The sequence below is a fragment of the Dama dama genome, chromosome 5 (assembly GCF_033118175.1).
Source record: "Dama dama isolate Ldn47 chromosome 5, ASM3311817v1, whole genome shotgun sequence".
Taxonomy (NCBI): Eukaryota; Metazoa; Chordata; class Mammalia; order Artiodactyla; family Cervidae; genus Dama; species Dama dama.
Genome location: NC_083685.1, coordinates 19,873,089 through 19,896,585, shown reverse-complemented (window position 1 = coordinate 19,896,585; position 23,497 = coordinate 19,873,089). Strand labels below are relative to the sequence as shown.

At 37.5% G+C, this 23,497-nt stretch overlaps 1 protein-coding gene across 2 annotated transcripts in view; it reads right to left on the bottom strand.

Moving 5' to 3' along the window:
- KNTC1 (kinetochore associated 1) overlaps positions 1–23,497 on the bottom strand; it is a 74,453-nt gene that overhangs the window by 49,725 nt on the left and 1,231 nt on the right. For both annotated transcript variants that reach the window (XM_061141998.1, XM_061141999.1), the window contains exons 2-19: positions 22,294–22,472; positions 18,961–19,081; positions 17,354–17,469; positions 16,436–16,514; positions 15,583–15,660; positions 14,053–14,087; positions 13,712–13,822; positions 12,659–12,752; positions 12,243–12,295; positions 11,914–12,029; positions 11,370–11,424; positions 10,727–10,825; positions 9,470–9,513; positions 9,299–9,364; positions 9,126–9,201; positions 1,397–1,522; positions 1,217–1,306; positions 770–823 (exon numbers count right to left, since the gene is read on the bottom strand). In XM_061141998.1, the coding sequence (XP_060997981.1) occupies positions 770–823; positions 1,217–1,306; positions 1,397–1,522; positions 9,126–9,201; positions 9,299–9,364; positions 9,470–9,513; positions 10,727–10,825; positions 11,370–11,424; positions 11,914–12,029; positions 12,243–12,295; positions 12,659–12,752; positions 13,712–13,822; positions 14,053–14,087; positions 15,583–15,660; positions 16,436–16,514; positions 17,354–17,469; positions 18,961–19,081; positions 22,294–22,422 (1,542 nt within the window). In that variant the 5' untranslated portion in view covers positions 22,423–22,472. The remainder of the gene's footprint in view (positions 1–769; positions 824–1,216; positions 1,307–1,396; positions 1,523–9,125; positions 9,202–9,298; positions 9,365–9,469; positions 9,514–10,726; positions 10,826–11,369; positions 11,425–11,913; positions 12,030–12,242; positions 12,296–12,658; positions 12,753–13,711; positions 13,823–14,052; positions 14,088–15,582; positions 15,661–16,435; positions 16,515–17,353; positions 17,470–18,960; positions 19,082–22,293; positions 22,473–23,497) is intronic.

Sequence of the window (23,497 nt, the reverse complement as noted above, 5' to 3'; positions counted from 1 at the left end):
TTAATGATAATATACAAGACAATACTTTCTTGTGATGCTGGCAAGAATTAAGAAGCTGTAGCTCCCCTTCAGCCATGTAATCCCAAACAACTGATACCCTTCCAACCATTTTGTGTTTTCACTTTCAGTACAGTATTCAATAAATTATATGAGCTATTTGACACTTTATTATAAAGTAGGCCTTGAGTCACATGATTTTGCCCAACTCTCGCTAATGTAAGTCTCTGAGCACATTTAACATAAGCGAGGCCAAACTATGATGTTCAGTTGGTTGGGTGCTTTATATGTACTTTTTTTTACCTGCATGCAGCCTGCAGGATCTTAGTTCCCCCACCAGGGATGGAAGCTGTGCCCCCTGCATTGGGAGCATAGAGTCTTAACCACTGGACTGCCAGGAAAATCCCTTAAATGTATTTTTGACTTATGATATTTTCAGCTTAATAATGGGTTGGTCAGGACATAACCCCATCATAAGTCTAGGAAGATCTGTATGTACATGTACACACATACATATTTTTTGACACTATCATAACTATCATCATAATTTATAATTATTTGAGGTAGCAATCGCTATGCAAAAATACTTAGAGGAAATATTTCATTTGATTTCAAAATAACCCTTAAGTACTATTATTACTCCCAGTTTGCAATAAGGAAAAATGTATTAAAGTAACTTGCTCTTGAAAAAGTACAGACCTATCTTGAATTCAAAAGCATATTCTATTAGTACATTCAATCCCAAATTAACCTATAAATCTAATGTAATTACCTCTTTTAAGCCATCAGAATAGACAAGAACAGTTTTATCTTCTTTCTTCAAAAGCTAAAATGAATAAGAAACATGGTTAGAATATTGGCTGTATCAGGTTCTCCATTCTGTGAATTAAAGTAAAAAATCATTTTTAAAAAGTAAATTGCACTGAACTCTGAGATGAATAAAAAAATTATATATCTTAAAAACAATGCATTTTATGAAAACAGCTCACATTTTGCCCATCTGTTACACCTTGATTTTAAGGAATATAACTAGCAACAGTATTCATTCAAAGATCAGTGAGAAAAACAATCTATAGCAAAAAAAGGCATCATTTGGAACAGCAAAAAAAATTAAAAATGCACTTTAAAAAGATCACTGATGGAAAAACAATTCAGCTTTTTGGAAATTACTTCTTTTGCTTAAGACAAACTAACATGGACAAAAATTAGAAAAACTTACCCTGGTTTTGGCATAATTTAGCATTTCCTGGGTGGTTTCATAGGTTATCCACTGAGCCTCCAAGCAGTAATTCATCACAAACTCATCATCCTATTGCATAAATGCCAGACATGGTAAGGCAACGCAATGCTGATCATTTCATTATTCTGAATATTCTACTAAACAACAGGGAAAACCTACCTGGATTTTATGTAGATTTTCCTTAGCTTCATTTACAAGTTTTTGCCATTCAGTCTGCTCACTGGTATCCGGAGAACTCAAAGCTAGCTTCTCCAATATATCATTTGATTTTACTTTGTAAACAAGCTGTAATATAAACATGTCACATCAAGAAACCTGAAGCAAAATAACACTTGTTGATGAAACCTTATGCTGTATGCTAAAATAAGAAAAAAGTGAATATTCATGCAGTTCAAGAATAAGCACTGGTAAGAGACTACTACCAGCAGCTCTATGCCAATAAAATGGACAACTTGGAAGAAATGGACAAATTCTTAGAAAAGTATAACTTTCCAAAACTGAACCAGGAAGAAATAGAAGATCTTAACAGAGCCATCACAAGCAAGGAAATCGAAACTGTAATCAGAAATCTGCCAGCAAACAAAAGCCCAGGACCTGATGGCTTCACAGCTGAATTCTACCAAAAATTTAAAGAAGAGCTAACACCTATCTTACTCAAACTCTTCCAGAAAATTGCAGAAGAAGGTAAACTTCCAAACTCATTCTATGAGGCCACCATCACCCTAATTCCAAAACCAGACAAAGATGCCACAAAAAAAGAAATCTACAGGCCAATATCACTGATGAAGATAGATGCAAAAATCCTTAACAAAATTCTAGCAAACAGAATCCAACAACATATTAAAAAAATCATACACCATGACCAAGTGGGCTTTATTCCAGGAATGCAAGGATTCTTTAATATCCGCAAATCAATCAACGTAATACACCACATTAACAAATTGAAAGATAAAAACCATATGATTATCTCAATAGATGCAGAGAAAGCCTTTGACAAAATTCAACACCCATTTATGATTAAAACTCTCCAGAAAGTAGGAATAGAAGGAACATACCTCAACATAATAAAAGCCATATATGACAAACCCACAGCAAGCTTTACCCTCAATGGTGAAAAATTGAAAGCATTTCCCCTGAAATCAGGAACAAGACAAGGGTGCCCACTCTCACCACTACTATTCAACATAGTGTTGGAAGTTTTGGCCACAGCAATCAGAGCAGAAAAAGAAGTAAAAGGAATCCACATAGGAAAAGAAGAAGTGAAACTCTCGCTGTTTGCAGATGACATGATCCTCTACATAGAAAACCCTAAAGACTCTACCAGAAAATTACTAGAGCTAATCAATGAATATAGTAAAGTTGCAGGATATAAAATTAACACACAGAAATCCCTTGCATTCCTATACACTAACAATGAAAAAACAGAAAGAGAAATTAAGGAAACAATACCATTCACCATTGCAACAAAAAGAATAAAATACTTAGGAGTACATCTACCTAAAGAAACAAAAGACCTATACATAGAAAACTATAAAACACTGATGAAAGAAATCAAAGAGGACACAAACAGATGGAGAAACATACCATGTTCATGGATTGGCAGAATCAATATTGTCAAAATGGCTATTCTACCCAAAGCAATCTATAGATTCAATGCAATCCCTATCAAGCTACCAACGGTATTTTTCACAGAACTAGAACAAATAATTTCACAATTTGTATGGAAATACAAAAAACCTCGAATAGCCAAAGTAATCTTGAGAAAGAAGAATGGAACTGGAGGAATCAACCTGCCTGACTTCAGACTCTACTACAAAGCCACAGTCATCAAGACAGTGTGGTACTGGCACAAAGACAGAAATATAGACCAATGGAACAGAATAGAAAGCCCAGAGATAAATCCACGAACCTATGGACACCTTATCTTCGACAAAGGAGGCAAGGATATACAATGGAAAAAAGACAACCTCTTCAACAAGTGGTGCTGGGAAAACTGGTCAACCACTTGTAAAAGAATGAAACTAGAACACTTTCTAACACCATACACAAAAATAAACTCAAAATGGATTAAAGATCTAAATGTAAGACCAGAAACTATAAAATCCTAGAGGAGAACATAGGCAAACACTCTCCGACATGAATCACAGCAGGATCCTCTATGACCCACCTCCCAGAATATTGGAAATAAAAGCAAAACTAAACAAATGGGACCTACTGAAACTTAAAAGCTTTTGCACTGCAAAGGAAACTATAATTAAGGTGAAAAGAAAGCCCTCAGATTGGGAGAAGATAATAGCAAATGAAGCAACAGACAAAGGATTAATCTCAAAAATATACAAGCAACTCCTGCAGCTCAATTCCAGAAAAATAAATGACCCAATCAAAAAATGGGCCAAAGAACTAAACAGACATTTCTCCAAAGAAGACATACAGATGGCTAACAAACACATGAAAAGATGCTCCACATCACTCATTATCAGAGAAATGCAAATCAAAACCACAATGAGGCACCATTACACGCCAGTCAGGATGGCTGCTACCCAAAAGTCTACAAGCAATAAGTGCTGGAGAGGGTGTGGAGAAAAGGGAACCCTCTTACACTGTTGGTGGGAATGCAAACTAGTACAGCCACTATGGAAAACAGTGTGGAGATTTCTTAAAAAACTGGAAATAGAACTGCCATATGACCCAGCAATACCACTCTTCGGCATACACACTGAGGAAACCAGATCTGAAAGAGACACGTGCACCCCAATGTTCATCGCAGCACTATTTATAATAGCCAGGACATGGAAGCAACCTAGATGCCCATCAGCAGACGAATGGATAAGGAAGCTGTGGTACATATACACCATGGAATGTTACTCAGCTGTTAAAAAGAATTCATTTGAATCAGTTCTAATGAGATGGATGAAACTGGAGCCCATTATACAGAGTGAAGTAAGCCAGAAAGATAAAGATCATTACAGCATACTAACACATATATATGGAATTTAGAAAGATGGTAATGATAACCCTATATGCAAAACAGAAAAAGAGACACAGATGTGCAGAACAGACTTTTGGACTCTGTGGGAGAAGGCGAGGGTGGGATGTTTCGAGAGAACAGCATGTATATTATCTATGGTGAAACAGACCACCAGCCCAGGTGGGATGCATCAGACAGGTGCTCGGGCCAGGTGCACTGGGAGGACCCAGGGGAATGGGGTGGGTGGGGAGGTGGGAGGGGGGATCGGGATGGGGAATACATGTAACTCCATGGCTGATTCATGTCAATATATGACAAAACCCACTGCAATGTTGCGAAGTAATAAGCCTCCAACTAATAAAAATAATTGAAAAAAAAAAAGAATAAGCACTGGGACTTTCCTGGTGGTCCAGTGGGTAAGACTACGTGCTCCTAATGCAGGGGGCCTGGGTTCAATCCCTGGTCAGGGAACTAGATCGCATAAACTGCAACTAAAGATCCCGAATGCCTAAACTAAGATCTGGTGTAGCCAAATAAATAAATAAAAATAAATATTAAAAAAAAAAAAGCATTAAAGAAGGTAACACTTAGATAACTGAAAGGTAATCCAGATTGCAAAGTTATGTAAATCATTTCTACTGCATCCTCACTAGACGTGACCAGTGGTGTACTAAGAGCTTTATGTGAATTGTCTCAGTTAATTCTCATAAAAACCTAAGTAAGCATTTGAACCTCATCATAACTCTATGGGTAAATACTAAGATCCCTATTCTATGGCTGAAAATACTTAAACTTTGGACTTTCCAAGTGCTCTGGTGGCTAAGAATTCACCTTCCATCGCAGGGGACTCAAGTTCAATGCCTGGTTAGGGAACTAAGATCCCTATGCCATGAGGCAACTAAGCCTGCATAGCACAACTAGAGAAGCCCATGAGCCACAACTACTGAGCCTGCACACTCTAGAGCCTGTGTTCTGCAAGAAGCCCCCATGTGCTGCAACTAGAGAAAGCCAGCATGCTGCAATGAAGACCCAGCACACCCAAAACTAAATAAATAAATAAATAAATAAACAAAATAAAAATTTCAAAACTCCCTCCAAAAAACCTGAAACTCAAGAGAGGGTCTGAAATTATGCTGTTCAAAAATTAATAGAGGGACTTCCCTGGTGATCTAGCGGCTAAGATTCAGTGCTGACAATGAAGGGTGCCGAGGTTTAGTCCTGGTCAGAGATCTAGATCCCACATGCCACAAATAAGACTTCGCACACTGCAACCAAAGATCCCACATACTGCAACTAAAGACTGATGACCCTGTGTGCTGTGACTACGATCCAGTGCAGCCAAATTGATTAACTTTAATTTTTTTTTAAATAAATGGAGCTGGTTTTTAGAAGATGACCACACAATTATGTTTCACGTCTAGTTTTCCATCAAAGGTTCTTTAGCAGCTAGAAACAACTTGAATATAGACAAAGTCAAAATTTCAGGTTTCTTTTTTCTTTTAATTTTATTTAATTATCTTTTGGCCATGTGGCATGTGGTATCTGTTCCTTGACCAGGAATCGAACTACAGCCTCCTGGCTTTGAAAGCATGGAGTCTTAATCACTGGACTGCCAGGGAAGTACTTCAGGTTCCTTTCTTATAAACAAAATACCAATTTTAACATGGGCTTTCTGGTTCCGAAAGCTAAAAATGATATGTACACATGATGTACATATAAACACATGTACACCCATTTTTTTTAATTAAAAGAGAAAATTTTTTAAAAAAAAGATATGAAAGAGTAGTTTCTATAGTTCTGTGTCTCTAGTACCTGAAAACACCTTTCACTGGTTTTGATTTTTTGCTCTATTCACCTTTTTAAAAATTAGAAACTCAGATGTTAAAAAAGATAATAATATAACAAATACTTGTATATTTATCACTCAAATTAAAAAAAATAAAGCACATTACTTACAGGGGTTAATAGTCAGCTGCCTGTTGCTCTGGCTAAGCCATGAGAAAATCGCCATGGGAAAAGAATAAAAGCAAAATATAGCAATATAGCATAACCCAAATAAAAGTACATCGGGTTGATCAGTTGGGGTTGTCATGCCCTGCTAAGCTAAGGAAAAACACAGTGTGGACCTTGGAGCGCCGGGTCAGTGCAAGTTCAGAACACTGCTTGTGCACACACTAAGATGTTTTCCCAAGGCATATGCAGGTCTATGACCTCCAGCTTGGTGATAGCCCTTGTACAAGAAAATAACGAAGATAGTTTAAAGTAATCAATAAAATGGGAGACGTGACCGGGAACACAGGAGGCTGACTTCATTGTAACGCAAGATACTTTCTGCTTGCCAAAACACTAAATAAAAGTGATGTGGCTCCAAGGAACAGGGCTCTTGACCCAAGAGGTCTTGAGTTCCCTCGTCCCATCTTTAAAACTTTAATTCTGTCTCTAGTTTCTTTTTCCCAAACTGCGTCGACCACTTTCGATCCCTACTTGCTGTGCTGGCCACAGAAATTACTAATATAGTTTAAGATCTCTTTCTATTCTTCTAAATACATCATCCTCCTTCCCTAAACTAGAAGTATCTGTTATCTTAATTTTGGTGGTTGTTATCCCACTAATTTACTTACTTCTTTACTCATAAACACTTTTAAACAATATATGGAATTCTTTTGTGTGTTTTAAAATGCTATGTTTAAAAACTTTTTATTTAATATTGGAGTATAGTTGATTAACAATGTGATAATTTCAGGTGTACGACAAAATGATTCAGTTATACATATGCACTGCATCTACTCTTTTTCCAAGTTCTTTTCCCATTTAGGTTGTTACATAAAATAAAATGCTACATATTTCCACTCCTTTTTTTTTTTTAATTTGATTATGCCAGGTCTTTATGGCACATAGGATCTTTAGCTACAGCATGCAAGCTCTCAGTTGCAGTATGTGGGGATCTAGTTCCCTAACCACAATCAAACCCGGGCCTCCTTCATTGGGATTACTGGAGTCTTATCCACTGGACCAGTGGGGAAGTCCCCAAAATGCTACATTTTTTAAACAACAAACAGGTGGATACTCACCATCCGCAAAGGAAATATTAGTTCTTCACTACCACTAGGCTTCCTCCTTCATTACTTACCACGACTTTTCAGGGGATATCAATGAATTCCTAATTACCAAATTCAACAACTTTCAGTTTTTATGCTTGATTTTATCAGTAATATTTGCAACTGCTGATCACTCCCCACTCAACTTTTTGTCTTTTGGCCACATCTCATGACTTATGGGACTGTAATTTTCCCACCAAGGACTGAACCTAGGCCCTCAGCAGTGAAAGCAAAAAGCCCTAACCACTGGACTGCCAGGGATTCTCCTCCCTAAACTTCAGTTTCTTCTTCCTTGGCTTCTTCAATTGCACATTTGTGTGGGTTTCTTCCCAAATGTGTTCATCGCCTTTCTTCCTCTATATCCCGTGTGCTGGTGCCCTGTATCTCATACTCACATCTCTTCTGACTCTCCACATTCTCCTTGAGAGGTCTGAGTCATTCCCCCGTGTTATCCACCTCCAGATTCAGCTCAGATCACTCTCTAGGTTCCTATCAGAGAGCCTCATTTTATAAGATCCCTTACATGCAATGTTTTTTTTCAACATATAATTTTATTTATTTAATTTTTGGGCTATGCTGGGTCTTTGTTGCTGTGAGGGCTTTTCTCTAGTTGCAGTGAGTGGGGGCTACTCTCTACATGGACCTTTCATTGTAGTGGCTTCTCTTGTTGGGGAGTATGGGCCTTAGGGCACACAAGGCTTCAGCAGTTGCAGCTCCCCAGTTCCAGAGCACAGGCTCCGTAGTTGCAGCGCACGGGCTTAGGTGCTCCCTGGCATGTGGGATCTTCCCGGATCAGGGATTGAACCTCTATCTCCTGCATTGGCAGCAGATTCTTTACCACTGAGCCACTAGGGAAGTCACACATGCAATGTTCATAAGGCAGAACCCTTTATATGCTATCCTTAACTCTTTCACGACACTCTTCATTTTTAAGTCATATCATCACATTCCAACTAGTGTGCTGAGCAGAGACCTGCAAGTCCCTTCCCGACATTATCACCCCCTGTTTGATCACGGAGCCCCACTGCTTCTACCTTCTACACACCTCTCTTGGTCTTCCCTCCTGTATGTCTCTACCTTGCTGCACTGATTCAGTCTTCCAACTGAGATATGGGTTCAACCCCATTATCAATTTCCCCTCTTTATACAGTGAAATTCTTAGGAGCTCCCCATCACCTGCAGAACAAAACCTAAATCCTCTGCAGTGCACACAAAGCCCTCCAGACTCTGACCTTCTTCTCCATCATCACCTTTTCTTACTATGCACATTGACACTACATGCTAGTCCTGACTAATTACTAGGAGTTCCTGGAAACTATAAGACTCCCTTACTTTCTTTTTAACATCTATGCGAATTTCTTTTTAATAAGGGATGAATTTTTCTTTTTTAAGTTTTCACTGAATTTGTTACAGTGTTGTTTCTGTTCCATGCTTTGGTTTTACAGCATCCAGGCAAGCGGGATCCTAGCTCCCTGACCAGCAACCCCTTTCCTGTTTTGGTTGGCGAAGCCCCAACCACTGGTTTGCCAGGAAAGTTCCATCCCTCACTTTCTTCATGTGTCCTAATACTTAGAATTCCCTTCCTCTCCCAGGACTATCAGGAATATCTTCAAGATCTGACATAAAATTACCTCCTCCAGGAAGTCTTCCCACCCTACTTAAAAGTTCAATACCTCCTTTGAATCCCTTACGCTACTTTGGCCGTATCTTAATTACAGGTCTGATCACACTGAATTTCAATCATGTTTTACCTGTTTGTCTCCTCAGCCTCTAGTACATGAAGAAATGCTTTCAATGCATGAATGAATACATGAATAATTACCTCAACATCTAGTCCAAACTGAATGGCAAAGCTCTCAGCTTCAGCAAATCTGTGTTTGTGAAGTAACCGACTCAATCTGAAAAATTGAAAAGAAATTTCAGTAAAATTTTTATTAATCAGGGAATTCAAGTCTTCCATTAAGGGGTAAGGCTCAGAAGAAAAGGAGAAGTTACCTGTTTTCTGGTAAAGCTTCTGTAAGACATCTGAGTGCTAAAACGGAGACTGAGTCTTCAGACAGACTGAAAAAAACATTTCAATATTGACATTTGTCATTTAATATTAGTAAGTAAATTTTAACTGTGCTGTTATTTAATGATGTATCTGATAAACAAAATGTGACCTACCTTGGATCATTTTTGCAAATTCCTTCCAGAAGGTAAATGGTATCCTACAAAAGCAAAAACATGCTTCAAATTGAGAAACAGAAATAATCCACTTTATAGTTACTAGAGTAACAGCTGGTTTAGGCAGAAATTATCCATCAATGGATTCTAAAATTACTGAGAAAAACTGTTGAGGAAAAGAATATATTCCCATAGTCTCTAAACAGTACCACAGAAATTACTTACTAATTACCAGGGGGAACATGTACCTTTACAAGGAAGAAATCTGGCAGATCTGCTTTAACCAAGTGATCAAATTTGATAGCACCAATAACAAGATGAGTAAACTTGAGTCCCTTAACGTGATCCAGTCAGGACACAATATCACCTATGCAGGATCCTGGCCAGAAAAGCTTAGCACAAATCTAATCATGATGAGGCTGACAGATCCAAATGGAGGAACATTCAACCATTCTACTAGTACTCAAGAAAATGTGTCGGAAAAGACCAAAATAAGACTAAGTAAGTTTAGAGATTAAAGTAAACCACCATGTGACCACAATAAAATTCAATTTGTGATGCTTGACTGAATCCTAGGTCGGGGGGGAAAAAAAAGTTCTCAAGTAATTGGCACTATTGGTAAAATTTGAATTTGGATGGCATATTTCACAATAATATTGCATTACTGTTAAGTGTTGTGAGTGTGATGACTATGTTTTAGAAGAATGGCTTGACTCTTTAGGAGATACCTGCTAAAACTAGAGATGAGAAGTTATGATGTCTGCAAGTAATTTCCAAATGGTTTGGAAAAAATACAGGGCTTGTATATAAAAAAGAGATGAAACATAGTAAAAAAAAATTTTTAGGATAAAATTTTTAGTTAAAAAATAAATTATTTTTTGTTAAAATTATTTAAATTTACCTTATTTTATTATTAGTTAAATTTATTATTATTTAGTTAATATTCTTAGTTAGAAAATTAAGTAAAAAGTGATAACCTCTCCCAAATTAACAATCATTTATATTCCCTGTGACCAGACAAGAAAATTGAATATGCAATTGACTGACGTCTTAGTCAATTAATTATCTTGTCTTTTTAAATGAAAACTGACCTCCTACAAATAAATGTATTTCAGGACCTCTGATAACAATAAATATGGTGAGAAACCTGAGATCTATCCAGGTATTCCACTAGGTTCCACTCATTCTTGACTCAGTTAATCTTAATTGTTTTTGTTGTTGTTGCTATAAAGTAGTTCAAAATACATGTCACCTTACCGTGCTAATTCCTGTTTGGACCAGAGAGGAAATACTAGATACTTCCAAAGAATACAGTATTTCCATGGCAGGTAATGAATAGACCACAAGGTTTTTCATCTAAGAAAAATAGGACAGCAATGAATTTCTTAGGTCAATATAAACCTACAAGCACAAGATAGCACTTCACAATCCAGGACATAGATGAAAACATTTGATACAATGTTAAATGAAAACATAAGTAAATTTGTTACTGTATCATTTAAAGGTTACATATAAAATTACATCCTATCCCATCTTCTAAATCTGCTACCTGGAGTCCATTTTACAATTTAAACTAAGGCCAATGTAATTCGGAAGGCAAACGTAAATGTAAGGCAAATGTAACTAAGGCAAATGTAATTCCTCAGTGTCAGAACTATGAAGTATCACTATAATAAGCATTTTCTTCTGGAAATGCTCCAATTAAAGTATGGAACAGAGATTTATACCATTTTCTCATTTAGATGAGAAAAAAGACCTCTCTGCAGGGTTATTTCTGATCTGTCAAGTACATGTGTGAAGTAAGAGCTAATATATTGTGAGCACTACTTAACAACTAGTTTTGTATTAATGCTATTTCTAACACATAATATGGACAAATGTGAAATAAATTCTCCCAAACCTTCTTATTAGTAGCCGTTGTCAGAGCCACTAATTTGAGATTTGTAATCCCTTGCCTGAAAGAGAAAAGAAGGTTTAAGTGAATCACATAAGCCAGTTGCTAGACATAAGCTAAGTCAAAGTGATATCCTTGTATAAAAATTTATTTTTTGATAATGAATTTGGCTTCTCAGTGTTTATGGCCTAGACTGACACTCTTTCTAACACACTCACTTGGAGGTTTTTGTGTTACCTATTTGTTCTTAATGGCTAACAATGAAATGGTCTTTACCCTGTCAGTCTGTTCACAGTGCTATTTGGAATGTAACACATAATGGGGCTTCCCTGGTGGCTCAGCTGGTAAAGAATCCGCCTGAAATGCGGGAGACCTAGGTTCGATCCGAGTTGAGAAGATTCCCTGGAGCAGGGAAGGCTACCCACTCCAGTATTCTGGTCTGGAGAATTCCATGGACTGTATAGACCACAGGGTAGCAAAGATCTGATCAGAACCAGGCAAGAAACCTAGTTCTAACAGAAGGGAAATCAATGTGAGTGTCATAATGTACCAGGTGACTGATGAAGGTGACTCCGCTTCTGTGGTGAGAAGAAACTCTTCTATATGAAGGACAGGCCAGTTCCATACGGGAGTTAGGGTGTAAACATCCCATAAGCTCAACACGTTCTGCAAAAGAGACATTTCATTGATACATCCTCTTAATGACTAAAAATTTACATTTGGGAATCTATCTTTTGATATGTAACTGAAATAAAATACAATACACAAGACAGTAATTCAGCCCAGCTAAAGTCCTTGTCTTGGTTAAGTATGACAACACTTCCACTGTTAAATATAATACCAAGTGAAAATACTTAAGGCAAAGTATCAGAAATATACCTCAGTGTCAAGAACAAAAAGTAGGTTGTCTATAAGCTGGAACTTCTTTGCACCTACAAAAGAGAAAGCAAGGTGTGTAAGGACTATGTTTCTGGGTTACATATTGCCATATTTAAGACAGCAAATAACATACTTATGAAAAGGCAGAACTACACTTAAACAAGAAGTTTCCATTCCCATTTATTCCCTCCCCTCTACTTTTCTGGATGACTACTAAAACAAAAAACCTTCCAAAATGAAGAGTAACAACTGCAACACTCCAAGAAGTCAAATATGCAGACAATCATAGAATAAGAAGCTGGCTTGTTTGCAAGAGTTATTTGGTAAAATGGCCCACATGCTAGACTTAGCATAGTGACATGAAAATAACAACTCATTTTCAATTACCAAAAGTAGTTTCATTAACTTGTTTTTACCTTTGATAATCTCTGAATCAATAACACTCTTAACTGTCATCCCTTTCCTCGAAGAATCTGGCTCCCATTTTGAAAATGCACAACTGCCAGTTCCCTAGAGAAGTGAAAACAGTATGTCAATTACAAACTTGGTTTTAGACCCAAGTTCTCTTCCAAGTAGAAACATCAAAGTTGTACATGACTAATTTCAAAATATATTTATATATATTCAAGCTCAGCTAGCTGTATCATCCAGCTCCTCTCTTAGCTTTCAAGAGAACAGAATTGAAAGAACAGTGAACTCCTACCACATGAACATTTAATAAGGAGCAGGCATGTTCAGGCAACTTAGAGACACCAGATAAGCTTTAAGACTTCCTCTAGAATTATGAGATAAATACAGTGCTTGATGAAGTATTGTCATTAAAATAACTACTATTTGAAAAAAACTCATAAATATTCATTCCAAATCATTTGAAGCCCGATGAAATACTGAACAGGATACACTAAATGGGGAAAAATGCCTGCTTAATATATAAATTTGGCAAGCAAAAATGTTCTAAATGCTGTAATAATATAATTCAATATAGAATTTTTGCCTACTCCTTGAATATGATATTAGATGTTCTGTTTGCTGCTGTTGCACTCATAGCTGAAGTGAAAAGTGAAAGTGTTAGTTGCTCAACTCTTTGCAACTCCATGGACTACAGCCCATCAGGCTCCTCTCCATGGAATTCTCCAGGCAAGAATATTGGAAGTCACTTCCTTCTTCAGTGGATCTTCTGGACCCAGCGATCGAATCCAGGTCTCCTGTATTACAGGCAGATTCTTTACCATCTGAGTCACCAGGGAAGCCCTAACTGAAAGACATGCTAAATGTCAGGTAGAGATTTGTGAAAATAAAGATGCAATAGTTTTTCCGATGTAGAAACTTAGTTAACTTAAATTTCATGACCTTTATTCTCTAATTTCCCTGTTTCTGCTATACACTACAAATTCGTAATTTTACCAAAACTATGTTTTAATGAAACATTTCAGAAAAAGAAATTTGAAATTTTATAAAAAAAGAATTACCCCAATTATCACAGGGATTTCGCTTGCTAAATCACCAGCCACAAGATTGAGACAACCGAGAGTATGATAATTCTCAGTAGAAATAAAGCTGGACTTGATTTGTCCTTGTAACTGCAAGATTTAAAAAAATAAGAATGTTATATATATATTCCATAGTCCAAACTCCTTGGAAAGATTGATAAAAATCAGTTAAATCAACAGTTACAAATGTACCTTTTAATGGGAATGTCATTAAAATGTTTCATTATGCTAATTCCCCAAAATCAACCATTAGACAATTACGCAAACACTTTCTTAAACTGGCATTTAAGTTTTAACAAGGCAGTGTGGTTTTGTCTTACCTTCTTAGCTGTATTGACATCTGCCTTTTCAATCGCTGCATGAAAAAGAGAAAGTAGGCTAAATTTATACTGTGACATAAAATACATAGGAGTCTCCCCTTTTGTGTCAAGATGAAATTATATACTATCTAGTGAGAAGAACAACTGGTCAGAAATTAATAAAGTGCTGGTGACTTTTCAATTTTGCCCTTGACCAAAGAAATAAACTGTGATGACAAGTTGTACTCAGGGCACCAGCCAGCATGTCTTACAACCCTTACAGTGCCTCTCCACGCGTTCGCTCACCAGGGTTCTTCCTACTCAGAGAGTCTTCTCCCTGCCCCAACTCTCCTAGTCAAGCTCTGAAGTGCTACCTGTGATGTCTTCATCACTTTGCACTCCCTTTTGGAAGAGCTGTTTCACTTGTCCAGCTCCTTCATCAACCTTTAGAGAACCATGTATCTTAAATCTCCTCATATCCCCAGGATCTGGCACATTCTTAGCACATGTATGCATGTGTGCTAAATCACTTCAGTTGGGTCCTACTCTTTATGACCTTTGTGACCCTATGGACTGTAGCCCACTAGGCTCCTCTGTCCATGGGATTCTCCAGGCTAACATACTGGAGTGGGCTGTCATGCCCTCCTGCAGGGGATCTTCCCAACCCAGGGATCAAACTATTATCTCCGATGTCTCCTGCACTGGCAGGTGGGTTCTTTACCACTAGTGCCACCTGAGAAGCCCTCTTAGCACATAGTAGATCTTTAAAAAAAAATTGTTGAATACATATCTGGAATCAATTCCTCAATCTCTGCCAGTTCAGAGGGATATAAGATCCACACGATTCACTAACACACTCTAGATTACTGCTCTGTATTATTAACACACAATCATTTCAGTTTACAGGTTCATTCATTCCAGCAAAAAGCATTTATTACTACGCTAGCATATTGCCCGTCTCTCCGACTAAGTTGTAAAGTCGTCGAAGGCTATGAATAAATATTTCTTCAGATTCTGTTGCAGCCCTAACTTGGAGAATATGTATATTACAAATACTCAAAGTATACCCAGTATCAAAGAATGTAGTTACACTAAAATAGTCTCAAAGAGAGTATATTAAAATTACTTGGAAAACTCATAAGAAATATTGCTGTGCGGCTTCCCTGGTAACTCAGTGGTAAAGAATATGCTTGCCAATCCAGGAGACGCAGGTTCAATCCCTGGTTTAGGAAGATCCCGCATGCCGAGAAGCTACTGAGCCTGCACTCTACAGCTCGGGAGCCGCGACTACTGAAGCCCATGCGCCCTTAGAGCCCGTGTTCCACAGGAAAAGAAGCCACAGCAACGAACAGCATGCACATCACAACTGGAGAGCAGAACTCCTGAGCTCTGTACGTAGAGAAAGCACATGCTCAGCAATGAAGACACAATCAACAAACCGTGTAACAGTGCCAACAAAAAATAAATAAAATTATTGATTAAAAAATAGAGCCCTTTGCTCAAAAAAAAATTCGCTGCAAATCACTAATAAGAAAATATTACATTACTTACCTTGTTGAATTTTTACAAGCTGAAGGTTCGTAATACAAAAAAGTCCATTGTTTGTAAGAAGCAGCATATAGTAGGTATCTATTAAAATAAAATCAAGCCAGCTTCTTTAAAAGACACATCAATATAAAATTTAAACCAGAGTCTGGATCTAGCTTAAAAATATGTCCATTTGCTCATTTAAAGTCTAATAACCAAATAATATAGTAGCAATACAGATAAAAGTTATTTATAAAGAGTTGGTAAATTATCTGCAAAAACAAAATTACTTCTTTGAAACTTATAAACCAAACTTCATTTACCAGAAAAAAATAATCTCAGCTACATCAAAATAAAGTCCAGTTAACATGTGTTAAAAAGAAGTATAATAAATACACTAAAATCCATAAGAACATTTTTAAAGAATATTATGTATCCTTAATTATCTATAGAACTCTTAAAACTGTAAAAAGTTTAGGATATATTATTTAAGAAGAGTTAACATTTAAGCCTCTGAAAAGATCTAAAATAAACTTATTTTTTAAAACAATATTAATTGCACCTCAAAAGTCTAACTTTGTGTAAGTGTTAGTCACTCAGTCATGTCTGACTCTTTGTGACCCCATGGACTGTAGCCCGCCAGGCTCCTCTGTCCATGGGGATTCTCCAGGCAAGAATACTGGAGTGGGTTGCCATTTCCTCCTCCAGGGGATCTTCCCAACCCAGGGATCGAACCCAGGTCTCCTGCATTGCAGGTGGGTTCTTTACCAACTGAGCCACCTAGCGCAAATTAATTTACCTAATATATTAAGTACAAATCTGATTTTTTGATTGAACATTATTAAGAAGATATTTAAAAAGAAATTTAAAAACTTACCCTCATTTGAACTATCTTTCTCAATAACAAGATTCCGGTAAGTACACTGATTTTCATCATTAGCTTTCTGAACAAAAGCCTAATTACAAATTAATATCAAATGATAAGATTAAACACAGAAAAATACAAAGATTATTTTCTTTAAACTTGAGGGTTATCAATTATCATTAGCAATAATTCTACCTATATCCCAAACATTTTAGTCTTGAAATGGAAAACTATTTTGGATAAGTATACAGTCTTCAAACTGTAATTTTTCAGCTTTGCACTTATGTCCTATGTTTAGTGGATTAAAAAATGTTGCCTGCCATATCAGCAAACAAAGGATGCTGCAGCCACATCCAGCCATGAGGGAACTCAGGATAGATATAAACAGGCTGCCCACTGGCCAGCCCTCACCCATGGCAGCTACTCCCAAGTGTACACCAAGGGCACTCTGGATGGGGAAGCACCTGACTCTGGCCCTGGATAGTAAAGGTGCATGTATCAAAGGAATGATTTGAGTGAGCCCACTCGTGCATCTTCCCATACACAGAAAACATTAAATTCATTAACCCGAGATACCTGATTTTCTTTAGTTAACAGTACTCTTTTGATGTTCCGACTATATGGTCTGTCTTGCAAAACTCCTATATATCCTAGCTCCTCCCTTACTTCTTCAGAGCAGTCCCTCAGAGCTATCTTGAGAGACTGCCTCCCAGGCTTGAAGTTCTCAGAAAGTCCACCCAATAAAACATAATTCTCAACTTTTAGGTTGTGCATTTTTTCAGTTTCTAAGCTATGATTCTTAAATTCAATGTTAAGAAACATTACTCTTTTAATTTAAAACACAAATCAAGCAATGCTCTGCTAGAGTTTTTAGCTAAGAGATAATTTAGAATTTAGATAATGGAGATGAAAAACGTAACAAGGTCTTACATTGGTGAGTAATGTTAGCTTTGATGTTACATGAATAAGATGTAAGTTGCCACTTCTCTCCCCAACCAAAAGAAACTTTCCTCCTTGACACAGGCCAACTACGTCCACTTCAGTATCTGAAAATTTCAAATCAAAGTTATGCCAAGCTTCCTCCAAAAATGTTCATTTTCAATACAAAGAATTGCAAATTTTGTTATTTAAAGTCAACTATTTAAGAAGCTTCTTTTAAATATTTCAGGAAAGTAGTGATTAATGTCAAAAGGAATGCTACTGACTCTTAGTCAATAAATATTTGCTGAGCACTGAATATAGGCTAAGCATTGTTCAAGGCCTTTTGTATACATCTGAGAATATTACCAAGAGTCCCACCTTTATGGAACTCAAATGCTAAGGCAGAAATAGATGATAAACAGTCAGCATAACATTCTAATTATATGACACAAACAAAGGTGATACAGAGGAGGGAAACAGAGCTCGGAAGAGCCATGTGGTATTAATTGGCGTGCTCAGGACAGCTCCCTTTGTTAAGGTCAGATCTGAACAAAAATTTGAAGGAGGTGAGAAAGCTTTTGTCTGCACAACAGAAAGAAGGCCAGGGGGAAGTGAAGACTGCAAGGGGAAGACTGAGACAAAAGGCAGTAGAACGTAAATCATTTATAACTAAAATTATTCATTAGCAGTATCTGTACACAGAGTACTATACGTAGACAGTCTCACTTTCCATCAGTGAAACTGAATCCTGTGGCCCCATCAGGGCAGATATGCTAAGATTCCACAAAATATGGATTGTCCTCCTACATGTTGAGATCAAGATTTTGATCTCACGTGCATACCTTCTGATTCCTTTCCAGCTAAGTTCTGTTTTAAAATTAATCATTAATTTTCAGCTGTTCTCAAACACTTAATTTCTCTCAAAATTTCAGAAAAAGTTTCACAATATTTTCACCTGTTTTCCAACAAAACCACTGATTTGTTTGTCCCTTAGTTTACTGTGAAGTCCATATTTGCATATACATACTTAAAGCTCTTTAATGCAATAGGAATTCATTCATAAGCACTTTTTAAACATTTATAGTGCTAGAAGTATTCAAATATCTCCTGATGGTATTGAAATTATGCACAAGATCCAGGAACTTGAACATGCGTGTGTGCTAAGTCGCTTTAGTCGTGTCTGACTCTGTGACCTCATGGACTGTAGCCCACCAGGCTCCTCTGTCCATGGGATTCTCCAGGAAGTACTGCAGTGGGTTGCCATGCCCTACTCCAGGGGATCTTCCTGACCCAGGGATCAAACCCATGTCTCCTGCATTACAGGCGGATTCTTTACTGCTGAGCCACCAGGGAAGCCCAGTTTTCTACTAACACAAAAACCATGCAAATCAACTGTTGCTCTCCTAGTATGCTTTTCCCTAGACTTATTGACACAAAGGATCATCTCAGTATCCTTTCCACCTGGTACTCAGCACAAGGTACTCAAGATTCATTTCTTAAAATCAGTTTAATTTCAAGTTTTCTAAATAATGGAGTAAAGAAAAGTCAATGCTGTAGAAATTGGTAGCAAGATATAGTTGACTTCCAATTTGTTTACTGCATTCTGTTAGACTTACCAAATATAAGATGTAACTGAAGAGATCTACAAATACTGTCCAACAGTATCACCGATTGATCTGCCACAATAATAAACCCATCACTTAAGCTGCATGCTTGTATTTTTGGATTTAATGAGGCCTGGGGGAGGGAAAAATAAGACTAAAATAAAGCATTTTTATACACGTTTAACAATAGTTATCAACAATGTCATCACAGTCTTAAGCACCCAAGTTCAAAACTTCACTTGACAGGCCTCTTTTCTTGAGCCCATATAACTGCTTAGTCAAGCTTTCCTTTTTTTTTTTTTTTTTTTAATGTTTGTTTATTTATTTGGCTGCACCATGTCTTAGTTGTGGCACACAGGATCCTAGATCTTTTTGTGGCATGCAGGGTCTTCAGTTGTAGCATGCGAACTCTGAGTTGCAGCATATAGGATTTAGTTCCCTGACCAGGGATTGAACTGCATTGGGAACATAGAGTCTTAGCCACTGGACCATCAGGGAAGCCCCAAGCTTTTCTTTCTATGGTATATCTTGAATCCCATCAGAACCTGAAACAGGGAAATAGTCCAGGGTTGCTTCTGTTGTTGTTGCTCAGTCTTAAAGTCATGTCCAAGTCTTTGCGACCCTGTGGGCTGCGGCACGCCAGGCTCCTCTGTCTTCCGTTAGCACAGGGCAAATGATTCCCAAGTACAAGCCTTTGTTTCCTAAGGGTCGACCTTACACTTGGAGAAACCAGCAGGTGTTAACACAAATGAATGAACCAATATTGGCATCAAGTCTCAGTGTCTGGGCTACAACAGGGAGGGGGGCTGTGGTGTACTGTGAAATGAAGGACACAAGGCCCTACAGAAACTAGAGTCAGCAAAATGAATGCCCCATGGAAATGTGACCCTGGCATGGCCACAGCTTCCAATTTACCAAGAAAATCTGCATCTTTATGTGAAATATTCTAAATTTTAAATACTGGCAGCTCAGTCAACATTTTAAAAAACACTGCAAGCCAAATATGAGTCTCCAGTTTGCAGCTTCTGTTGATTAGAGCTTCCCACACATATGTACCTTAAAGCAGTTGGACAGCTCAGTGGTTAAGAATGCTGTCACTTACTAGCTGAGTCTTCTCAGGCAAATGCCTGAACTCTCTAGTAAACCAGAAACAATAATAATAATGCCTACAACACTGGCTGGTTTGGAGAGTCATGAATTAATTCATATAAAGGGCTTAGATCCTGATGCTGGGAAAGATCAAGGAGAGGAGAAGCGGGTGACAGAGGATGAAATGGTTGGATGGCATCACTGACTCAACGGACACGAGTTTGAGCAAACTTGGGGAGACAGTGAAGGACAGGGAAGCCTGGCATGCTGCAGTCCATGGGGCTGCAAAGTGTCGGAAATGACTGAGCCGCTGCACAACAGCACAGGGCTTGGAAGGGAACCTAGCCTGTAGGAAGGGAACCTAGCCTGTAGCATATGCTCGTTAAATCGGTTCATATTGTATCTGTTTCAGTGGCCACCTCCTGCAGGTGTAATTCTTGAAAACTACATTCTGATTCCTCTTATACTCTTAACCTCTTCAAACTGAAAAGTTACACCAAAGAAGAAACTGTGCTCCACCTCCTAGGATTCTAACCCAGGCTGTTTTCTCTGTCTGGATTGCGAACCTTGAGACATTTTTCTTTTTTTTTTTTTGCCGCACCATGCAACAGGATTTTAATTCCTCACCAGGGATGGAAACTGTGCCCGCTGTATTGGGAGCATAAAGTCTTAACCACTGGACCACAAGGAAAGTCCATTTTCTTTTTCTAGTTTCCTGACTGAAAACTTCAAGATTATTGACTTTAGATTTTTCTTCTTTTCTAATATATGCATGCAGTTTCCCTCTAAGAACTGATTTGGCTGCATTCCACATATTTTGGTTAAGTTGTGCTTTCATTTCCCCTCCTCCTTCTGAAGGCCCAAATCAAATGCTAGTTTATGAAATGCTCCTTAGATTGTCCCAACCCACAGTGAGCTCTCCATTCTCTGAACTCCTACTACATGTCCTGTCTGTACCATTCATTTGGTATTGGGCACACACTGACTTGCACAGTTTAGGTATCTTTTATTGCTGTGTCCTGTCTGTCTAACTTTAAGGAAAAATCCTAAAAAGAGTTACCAAATGCAAGCATGGGTTGTGAACACAGCATTTGCTACACGTAATGCCCCAAGCTAACAACTGATGAAATTTTAGTTCTTAACTGAACTCAAAGCTCAATACATACTATCCTTTTTCAACAGTAGCCCTCAGAGATCAAGAGGGGCCTGGGCCACTTCCATCTTTTAAGGCTGCTGGTAATAATAAAAAAATAAAGAAATACCATTTTCTCATTATAGAACCTACAGTATTTTTTACACTCTTGCCTTTTAGAAATAAATACCAAGGACTAAAATTTATTTGTATTATTCATAATATTTATAAATTCCATATAAATTTGTGATTTACAAATGCCATAAAGCAGTACACGCTGACAAGAGGCCACAAGTTGCATAAAGAATGATTTTTTGAAAACCCCTATCAGCTAGTGTCTTTAATGATCCTTTGAAGAAAAAGTCAAAAGCCTACATTTTGAGACCTTTGATGAACAATGTTGCCAGAGACTCAGGCCCTCCCTTTCTAGCTCTAAAACTACAAATCTCGTCTGGTCTTTCCTCCTTTTAAAACTTTATTCCTTAGTCAGCTAATTAAAACATTACATTAACTTACTATGAGAAGCAGAGGAATCCTGGGCTATAATACTGGGACAGAAAATCATTTGTACTTTCTCTAAAAGAAACCTTTGTTTACCACGATCACCAAAATTACTGAGAAAGAAAATCAAAGATAAAAAACAAACAGCAATACTTTCCATAGAAGACAGAGAATAAGGTTTCAAGCCTGGTGTGAGAATGGTGGAGTAGTTATTAAAAGAAGAAAGTTAAAATATAGAGAGAAATTCATGGAAAGGATTGGACAATCTCAACCTCAGTGGTAGGAGTATGAGAAGAGCTTGGGACCAGGGAGGGATGCCAGGGGCTTGCTTCAATTCTAGGTAATGTTTTACTTCCTAAGCTGGTGGTAGATATTCTTTGTATCATTTTTGCATACATCTGTATTTCTAAAATGCCAAGAGGAGTTATGAAAAGTTTAGGTTTGGAATATTGACCTTAAAATGATGTATGGGGAATTCAGATGGAATTTCCAGTAATCTGACACTAAACTTTGAATCCCTGAGAAAGGACTATACTCATTTATAAAACCACCACCACGTGGCTACTAGTCTTACTAAACACAGTAAAAAATTTTGTGAATGAAAACAGCGACATAACCATTACCTTTTCAGAGGAGATCTTTGCTAGTAAATCTACTTGATATAAAGCGGTTCCGTGTTCTTCTCTTGAACCAACACTTAGGTTCCCACTTCCTGTATCATCATTTGTTAGCAGCTCAATATCATTCCACATGTTTCTGAGATTGTTTTCCTGTTCAGGAACCACTGCCTTCCCTATGACAACTGTAAAATCAGACCAAATTACATTGTTGCATAGACTCCAGCTCCTTGGGAAATAAAAAGGCTTTATTAAATACATATATATGTATGTGTATATATATATATATATATATATATACACACACACACACACACATCAATAAACAGGGACTTCTCTGTTATTTCTGCAGTCACTAGACACTTTGGATCAATAAGATAAATGGAACTAGAACTATCACTAGAGAAGAACATACTGGTTTAGGGTCACAGGCAAACAATTTCAATCTTACCAATGTGTCCTAGAGTTTCTAGTATTTTGTATACCTAGGTGAAATTATAACAAGCTTTCATTTGAAAAAAAAATCTTTAACCAGAATAGCGAAAAACAGTGAAGTTTCTGAATGCATATCGTCTGGGATACCTTAGGTTGGTTAAGGTTCCAGACGAACTTAAAAAACCATGTCCATTCATGTTTCCAGGACTGTCACACCATAAACGAAAATGTTAAGGAGAGGTGGAAAAAAAACGATTAGGCTTCTGACTGGACCAAAGAGTGTGTTTGTAACCTTAGGAGTCACTTAACTATTTCATCAGCAAGGACTTAAATAACTCATTTCACTGGGTCTCCCGGGCATGGAACACTAAAATGAAAAGCAATGCTTGAATCAAGACTGGAGGGGAAAATAACCAAATAGTTTCAGTTGTTTTGGTAACTGCTCAGAGATATTTTTTTAAATCTTTGATGGTAATAGTACAGGAAAGAAATGATTTTTGACTTAGGGCTATTTTACATTTATTAAGCTGTTGTGGTCGAGCAAGTAATGTAACCTTTCTGTTCCTCAATTCTCTTCTATAAAATAGGAATACAGTTGTTCATAGCCAGAAACGTCACTACCAGTTTCAAACGTTCATGAAACAATGCTTGGTTTCATGGCAAGCGCTCCCTTTTAAGTGCAGCTAATCCACTACTGTATTGGTGGAAGAAGGTAACATTTGAGCTAGTATTTAAGGTTACAGGTGCTTTTTAACTATTGGAAGAGCTCTTACTA